We start from the raw sequence: 8,935 nt of genomic DNA, 5'->3' as shown, positions 1-8,935 counted from the left end.
GCTGGTTGTACATCCTGGGTTCTGCTTCAGTGAACTGGGAAGCCTGTCTGTCTAAAAACAAAATCACAGCAGCCAACAAATTGTTTGCTTGTGTAGTCAGCCCAGGCTCTGTTTCTCTCCGCTGGTTGTAGCCTGAGATTGCGGGTAAATCACATGGCTGGATCGGGTGGCTCTGGGGTGGCTCGCAGGGAAAAGCACTGCTGGATGGGCCTTTTCAGCACATGTTTGCTGCCTTAGTTTAGACTTCACATTTCAGGTTGACTCATGATTTTGGGAAAGTAACAGATTTTCTTGAGATTGCCCGCACTCACAGGCTGATGGGACAGCCTCTCACGGTGGTTTGGTGCAGGTATCACTTTTTAGCTAACGTTGCTGCAGCGTCAGTGAGTGTAGTAGAGTTAAGGAGTTACTTTACCATCACCTGAGAACAATTTAAGAGATATGAATCTTGCATTACTGGGTCCTTCTGAAAGGAAGGCTTAAGTGGCAGTGGGATAGAGCTTGTTATTGCTATGAGGCTGCAGTGGGGGATCTCCTGGCCTCAGCAGTGCTGCAAAACTGCCTTAGGGCTCTGTGTAGTCAGGCCTGTTGATCAGCAGCAGGCTGGGATTGCACTGAACACTGTTGAACAGGGACTGATTTGTCCTTGACTCAGATGTTGGAAAATGCTGAGCAGTTGGTGTTACAGCAGAGAATTCCATCGCTCTCTGACAGGCAGCTCAGCTTTTTCCCTGATAAGGGCTTGAGAAATGATGAGGCTTTGCTCATACTGGTTTTGAGCCTTAGTCCGTGTGATGCTCATTGCAAATGTATGTACTTTGAGCTTTTTCTCTTTAAGCAAATCCATGTAGCAGTACAAAGCTTAAAATCCAGGGCAGTGGCTCAACATCCTTGTTTCAGGTTCATCTCAGGAGGCTGGTGCCTGCTGCTGGCAGACACTGCAAGGCACGGACCCTACTGTTTTGAACTATGCCTTCATGTTGAGTCTGCGGGGAACCCTGTTTAGAAGGGTTAGATAAACACAATTAGGCTGCATTGCCAGCAATGATGTTCTTATTTAATGCATTAATGAGTGCAGGTGGCAGGATCTCTGAAGTGAATTAAATGCAATGCAAACTCCTGCTGTACTAGCAGAGCCATTGTGAGCCACTGAATGCTGAGCCAGCTCATTTGAGAGATGAGGTGGGAGATAGGAATGAGCTTCCCATGCCTGAACGATAATTTTGAGCATTACCTTACAGCACAATCAGCTTGTGCCAAAGAACCAAGAGCAATCGAGTGTGTTTTAGAGCTGCATTTCTGTCAATAGCAGCATTAAGACAAGGTGGTCACAAAAAACAGACTGACTTGCTTGTCACCTTGTTCTGTTACCTGGTAGGGTTCAATAATGCACTGGTTAAAAGAATTCTGCTCAGCCCGCACCAGCACTTACAGTGCTAGAACAACATCACCCAGATCCCTTCTTTTCCTTCTATAGGCAAGATGCTGGAATCCAGCACAATTACTGTGCTCTGCTGGCCTTTCCCACGGTGAAACCTGGTTTTTATTTCCTGCTGCTTTAACCTTAGTATCAGTGAAATGATCCCTGGAAAGCTTGTATTGATTGCACATGATTGTCTAATTAAAGTGCAATAAGAAGAATTGCAGAACACTCGCTCTCACAGCCCTGTGCTCACTGTAGACACTGGAAATTAGAAAGCTTTCTGTTCAGATATGGAAAATGTCAGTGCTTATTTCCTTTTGAATTTCCCAGCATCTCCTGAAGGCTGCACTTGTAGATGTATGATTTTTTTTTCCTGAATAACAATTGGAAAGAAGTGTTACTTAGAGAAGAAATGAGGCCCCCATAGGCTTGCTGAGGCCCTGTTCTAACCCAGCTAGCTGTAACCCTAAAGGGAGGCACTTCTAAATGAATATATGTTAATCTGAAACCTGCTAGATGATCCTTTAGCATCATGTGCACCAATATAAATAGATACCAATTATACAATGTATAGAGGCAAGTCTTTAAATAAAGCTCTCTAGTCTTACCTGGAGGCTGTTTGTTGCTCTGTCTGGACTTTATGGCTGTTTTGCTCCCTGTCGCTTGTGGTTTGATGCTTTCTAGTGACTTGGATCTTCCTGAGATGTGTGCAATGAGCTAATTAAAAATAGATCCTAGTCCTTGATACATTTCAGGAACCCAAGAGTTTGTTGTTACAGGAGTGCATCTTGCTTAGTCACTGATTGAATACATGGCCTTGAGGAAATCACTGAACTTACCCAAACCTTCAGTTTGCATCTAATCACTAAGTGATCTATGATTCACTGTGATATATTTACAGAGCTTTATGAATGATCAGTAAATCAACCCAAGATACTGGGCAGAAAGATGCTGAATGGTGGACTTTGAATTAATTCATCAATTGCATACAAAACCTCTTAAATACGTTCAGTATCATCCGTGAAACTGACTTTTCCCTTTCTTTCCCTTCCAGATGTACTTTCCGATTCCCTAGCACGGTTATAAAGATCCAGTTCACATCTTTATACCATAAAGAGGAAGTAAAAGAGGAAGCCTCAACGCATCCCCTTCGGCCACTTTACCCTCAAATATCACCGCTGAAGATCCACATCCCGGAGCCGGATCTCCGGAGCGTGGTCAGTCCCCTCCCATCCCCCACAGGCACTATCAGGTAAGATGTTCATTCTCCAAAATGTGTTCTCTGACATCAGTCTGTCAGCCCTCTTTCATTTGGAATCCTTGCTGCAAGAAATACCCCATTAAAAATAACTAGTTAAATCTCTGGTGTTCAAAACGATGCAAGACTGCTAAAAAACGTTATGGTGGCTGGCAGTAGGGCACAAAGGATTTGTTTAAGAGCTCAGAGGGTTCAAGGAGAAACGTGAGTGTAAGTTTCACACTATAGAGTTACATATAGAGTCTATCTTTGGCAATGGAATTAGAAATATTTATTCAGAGCTACCTATGTGCATGGAGAAAAGAAAGCAGGCATATACTTTCTATCTTAAGACTGCCTGCTTTATTTTTATCTCAGTAATATTCTGTTGTTGCTGGGTGGTGCTGCTGTTATCTGAAGTTAGGGACAAGGGTGGCCATTGGCACGTGGTTTCCTGGGAATGGAAGGAAATGGGGGTAGGATGCTGACCATGTACTGAGGGGCTGTAGCAATCTGAATGTACATCTGGGCGAGTATCCTGTTTTGTAAATGATCTGATTCGTGGATGTGCAGTAGAAATAAGCTGAACATCAAGTTACTGTCTGGAATATTTTCTTTTCAGCAAAGACTTGAAGTTACAGAGTTTCATTGAAATCTTTGTAAAAAGGTATAATATGCAAATCTCCTCTGACAGCACTAATTCAGTGAGTAGTATTCAAATTTACGTGGCTGAGACTGAGACTTCAGTGTCACAGTGAAGCTGGTTTGGGTTTGCATGATCTGGAGGCTTGTTTGGGTTTTTCCGACCGTCTTACAGAGCTGCACAGATGTGCAGTGCAGATATTCTAGAAAGAGGGGGCTGGAGGTAGCTGTGGTTTTAGTCCTCTGTTCAGGCACTGCTTTTAGTTTATATTTAACCTTCTCTTTTTAGATGAAGCTTGTTGCTGGGAGGGGAGGGGGATGGTTCCTTTGCCAACATATGGTAGTTAGTTTCCATTCAGTCATCTTGTGCAAAGCAGCACAGTGTGGTTTGTGTTGCTAACAGAGGCTGTATCTTTTGACTCTGGCATATGCCTGCCACTGGTGTTTGATTCCCTGAGAATGTTTCTTTTGCATAAGGAGAAAGTGGAAATAGTAGTGTTGAATTGTGCTCAGCCCCTAACGCAGTGTTTACTAAGGGTGATTAATGATTGCATCCGTTTGTCTTGAGCAGAAGCTAATCCAGCCAAGTCTTCAGAAACCTCAAAAGACATCTGAGGTTTCGCTTGCCAAAGCCCTTTCATTTCCGAGTTCTGCTTACAGAGGAGGGGCTGACACGTTTGTAAACATCCCTGCTCAGCCCCTTCAGCCTGCCCCTCTACCCCAGCAGGGTCTTGCAGCTCTCCCCTGTGGGCCAGGCTTTGGGAAAGTGATTTGGGTGTTTCTGCCCGAGAAGGGAATGCTCCTTTGGGAGCATGTAGCTATGCATTCTGGCCATCTGGCTTCCAGGGCAGCTCTCTGCACTCTTGGTGGCTTCACAGTGCTGGGTGAGCCTGGCATAGCGTCCTCTCTTCCTTCCCAAAGGCAGGGCTGGGAGGGCTGGTGGAGCTCAGCGTGGAACTCAGACCCCTCTCCCACTGTGGCTTTGGGAGGTGGTTGCTGGGTTCTCCTCCTCCTCCTTCCTCTCCCCCTTCTAGTATTTACTTTCCTAATTTGGTGCGTTTGCCTTGCTCCTCCCTGATTGGCCCATGGAAAATTATTGCAGTTTGGAAATCCTGGGCAGGGTGAAATTTCCTTTTTGGAAAGTGGCTCCTGGCCCCCTTTTCCTGCCTCCACCCTGGTGTAGGGCAGGGGCTGTACCTGCACTCTCCTCACCAGATCCAGCCCTGCCCTCCTGACCCCCAGCCCTGCTCTGCCTCCCTGTTTACACTGCAGCTTGCTTCCCTGCAGGTTCTCTCCTGCAAGCTTCTGGGTTTTTTTCCAGCCTATTTATTTTCTCTCTGCAAAGTGCAGCGCCTAGAGAGGGAATGAGCTTTAGTTAAACAAAACCAAACCTGCCACCCTCAGCAGCTTTGGAAAGCAAGATTCCTGCTTGCTCCTGGGGAGAAATGTGCTCACTGTTTTCTCAGCTAGGTGTTTTGTCTCCAGGAGGGGCCGTGTGTGTGGATGTGTTTTGAATGCTGTTGTACAGCTGTAAGGGAAAATGTTGGTTGGCAGCATGCTGTGAGGGTTACAAACAGGCATGGATTATTTCTTCCTGCTTTGAGTTCAAAACTCCTTTTTATAAAAATCAGACTTGCATGTTCCAGAAAGGAAAAGGCCGCTGTGGTTTTAAGAACTCAGCAGAAGCAGCCTGCCATTTTGCATAACATATGAAAGGGCAGAGTAGCACCAAATCACATCTTAGTAGGTTCAAGGCATAGAAAAGCTCTGTGAAAATCATGTGGGGTTTGGTTGAATTCAGCTCTACCTTTTGGGAGATAGAACAGAGTCACAATTTCAGGAGTTAAGGAGCAGCCTATCAGTACATGACTAAGTTTCTGCACCTTGAGTTCGGAGGATCCTCTTTGAGGGACAGTGGTTCCACAAAGTTCCTCACCTATGCTGCAAACACTTATCTTTGCCTGATTTTGTGATAGATGTGCAACATCTACATATATGTGACTCTGTGTTACAACCCAATCCCCAGGGTGGCTTGTGCTTGGATTATTATCACATTCACAGAGACAAGTTGTGATGCAGGACTCTTTTCCTGGTCTCAGTCTTGCGGAGTTGGAGTTTAGATTTACAGTGTTCCATTTCCTTTTTACTGTAGTCCAGTCGGTGTTAATGGCCCTGTAGCAGTAACTTAACTCAGTTTACCAAATAGCATCTCTGTGCAGCCCTGCCCCTCAGAGCTGGGGTGGTTTTAATATTTGTGGAAATTAAACTGTTTCTCTGTACTTGTTTCCCTATTCTAAACAGCAGTTATGTTCTCAGTGAGATTAGATAGATAGATATACACACACATACACACACACTACAATACAGAAATACTAAATGTCCTGCTATGGAGGTCAGTACTATCATTCATATTTTACAAGTGCTACTTCTGCCTTATCTCTGCACCAGAATAACTTTGGGCTTGAATGCTTTGTCTTGTACTTGTTTGGGTTTTTTCACAGAAAGGGCACGGATTCTTAGCTCACATACACAGTCTTTATCAGTAAAAAAATTTCTTTGACATGTAGGAGTAAGAGTCCTTAGGACCCTGTGAGACCTGCTGCTTGAAACGTGCCTGGTGAGGTTCAGTGTTAACAGCTAAACTGGTACATATTTGTGTGTGAACCCGAATTTGTATTTTAACTGGTAGTACTTAATGTGCCTGCCCATGTTTGGCTGTTACTAGCAGGGTTAATAACTAGTTTACAATGTAGTTAATGGTATGAATAATGAAAGATCAGCTTCTTTTGTTCTATGAGCTTGATTAGTAAACCAGAAGATGTGAGCTGAATTGCTTGGTTTCATAAGCTATGGTCCTTTTTTCACTGAGAGAAATGAGTTCTGTAACACATTGCATGCTCTGATAGGGGATTACTCAGAGGTAGCTGCAATTATCTTGACTTAGCCACCAACTTGTTTTGTGGCCTTTAACAGGTCATTTAAATTCATTGTCTGATTTTTATGCATGCATAGTGTAATTACTACTTCACAAGCGTGTGTAGTAGATAAATTATGTATTGAGCTTTCATTCAGTAAAACTTGACAAGAGTATGTGTGAGCCATGTTCCAGCAGACCTGCAAATGCTAGCTGTGCTTTGTTCCAGACTTGGTTTGGAAAGAGGGGGGGCTTTTTAATGGGCTCTAGGATTGCACTGCTGTTTCACAACTTTGGGATTTACTCTGAACTTGCACATTTACTCTGAAGGTGTGTAGGGGGAAGCTGGATGAAAACTGGCTTCAGTGGATGCACTCACTCACTGGAGCAGGATGCATAAATATTCCTTGCTCCATTTCATTCAGGCTTTGCCTCTTCCCAGAGCACTGTGAGCCATTGAACTGAAATGCTGCTGAAGAGCTCCAAGGCAGGTTTTTTGCAGGCTCTTTTGCATCGTCTCAGTTACACGTTACTTCCTGCGCTCAGGCAGAATGCACAGCTCAGGCAACTCCCATAGTTGGACAGAGTGGTGATTATTTTTAATCACCCAAGTCTCCAAACCACAAGCCAAGGAGGGTGATGCATATACATCACATAAGAGAAGCAACAGTCTATGCTGGGTTGGGGAGCTCCTACGCATGTTTATTGCAGATAATGGACTGTGTGCTAGAGGAGATGTGCCAAGCCATGTGCTGGAGGAAGGGTTGCAGATGTCACCAGCTACAGGAGCACTTCCTCTTCGCCAAAGAGTATAAAATGTTCACTGAATCCACAGTCAGAGTGAAGTCACTTCCTTTCCAGGGGAACCACTGGAGCACTGATGAATAATAACAATTTCACCTTTTGTGGATAGCTCACTTTCTCTCACTTGTGGCTTGTTCGACAGCTTTGGTTTTCTTCAGCATTAAGCAGGCAGGGTAGCTCTCAGATTTCTCCTTTCACATCAAAATCCAGCTTGGTTTGGCAGTCTCACCACTTGTGATTGCTTCTGAAACCTGTCTGAAACATGCAACGTGCAAGGACTCGCCTTTCTTTGAGTTACGATTTTGGGGCTAGGCTGGGGAAGGTGAGAGCAGTGGAGGATTCTCAGCCATTCTTGCTGATTGGTGTATCGTGGAAAGGCTTGTTTCGCAAGTCCAAGGGCTGTACTTTGACCTGATTCTTGCTTATTGCACGTAAAAAGCGTCCCTGTATCTTCATGCCCTTTTTTGCAGGCTCATGAAGTGGAGTATTGGGGTAGTCAGAGGTTTGTGCTATTTCTCTAACCATAGTCCCTGTGCCCAGGGCAATGCAGCTCCAGCTTGCATTCAAGGAAGAGACTGGGGAGAATTTTAAGAAATAGTGATTTTTTTTCTCTGTACCCAACAGGGGCTTAAAAAATGCCCAGTCAGACTGGAATCTGTATACTGGCAGCGTTGCCAGGGCTGTAACTCTTATCCCTGCTGTGTCTCTGTACCTGCTTCACAAATGTGCACATGGGAATTTTCAAAGGCACTGCTGTGTGCACACCATATCCTAAACCAACAGTGGTTTTGTTCTTCTTCAGCAGTACAGATTCCAAGTCAGGTGAACAATTTTTTATGGGATCCCAGGTAATCTTTCCTCTTTGTCCTAGAAAGGATAGGTGCTTCTTCCATATACCTGGCTTAAATTTAGCCTCCATAGCTTGATCCCTCAATTGAGTAATAGGGCAACTTCCCTGCTTTCTAGTACCGCCTCTCCTTCTGGTGAAGTTGGCACTGGAATTTGGGAGTGTTTCTGTTTCCAGATTGTTCACAGACTTGTAATATGACCATAAATAAATAATGTAAGCACTTGTTGCTTCATTTTTATTTTTATTACCCCCTAGTCCATAAAATGTGCCTAGTATTGAGAGACTGTGGAAACCTTTACGTGAGAATCTCAATGTGCCCAGGGAACAGATCCATCTAGCACAGTGTTCTACCTCAGACATGGGTATCTTGGGGGTCATATAAGAACACAGAAAACAGAGTAATGCTGACTTAGGTGTAGTTTGCCTCCATTTTCTTGGACAGGAGACTACCTTGGAGCAGGAACTTCCTGACTATCTGTCTTACAAGGCCCCTGATGGCTTCCCTGTCTTTCCCCTTCCCCAAGAACTTGTGTACTGGCCTTTTGCATTCACACAGACTTTATAATCAGCCCTGTCTTACAGGATGTCATTCCACAGTGTAGCCACAGAAGCAGAAGCACTTTCTTTTGTTTTGGACATGCTGCTTAGTTTCATTTTGTGCTCACCATCTCTTCTGTTGCAAGAGGCCAGGAGCTAAACGCTTCCTCTTGGCTTTGTTTTCATAGCTCTGTCACTTTGCACCTCAGCTTCTGCCTTAAACAATTTTTTCTTGCATGAAATCCATTCTATATCTCTAGTCATCCTACTTATCCCTGTCAGTACCTTCTCTGGATCTGCTCTATCCTTTTTTCTTTTTTCTTTTTTCTTTTTTTTTTTAATTAGAGTAGACAAGCAACACAGAGTGTCCTGGTGTGAATGTACCGTGCACACTGTTTTTGCAGGCTGATTCTATGGTTAAACAAACTGATTGTGAACATTCCAATAGCAATGCAGCACGTTGTACGCACTCTTCAGCAGCTTAGAGTTAATTGCTGCTAGCAAGTGCTGTGAACTTACAGGCTGGGT

The 8,935-nt window shown here is 44.3% G+C and overlaps 1 protein-coding gene across 1 annotated transcript in view; it reads left to right on the top strand.

Moving 5' to 3' along the window:
- Positions 1–2,415: 2,415 nt before the first annotated feature.
- The window catches only part of FOXK1 (forkhead box K1), a gene marked incomplete at its 5' end in the record, with an annotated part of 30,280 nt that continues 23,760 nt past the window's right edge, over positions 2,416–8,935 (top strand). Inside the window, one exon of the mRNA XM_017734291.1 lies at positions 2,416–2,675. Coding sequence (XP_017589780.1) covers positions 2,416–2,675 — 260 coding nt within the window. The remainder of the gene's footprint in view (positions 2,676–8,935) is intronic.

Source organism: Corvus brachyrhynchos, unplaced genomic scaffold (genome assembly GCF_000691975.1).
Source record: "Corvus brachyrhynchos isolate BGI_N302 unplaced genomic scaffold, ASM69197v1 scaffold5, whole genome shotgun sequence".
In the NCBI taxonomy this organism is placed as follows: domain Eukaryota; kingdom Metazoa; phylum Chordata; class Aves; order Passeriformes; family Corvidae; genus Corvus; species Corvus brachyrhynchos.
The sequence above is the reverse complement of the archived record's forward strand: the minus strand, read 5'-3'. Positions and strand labels throughout refer to the sequence as shown.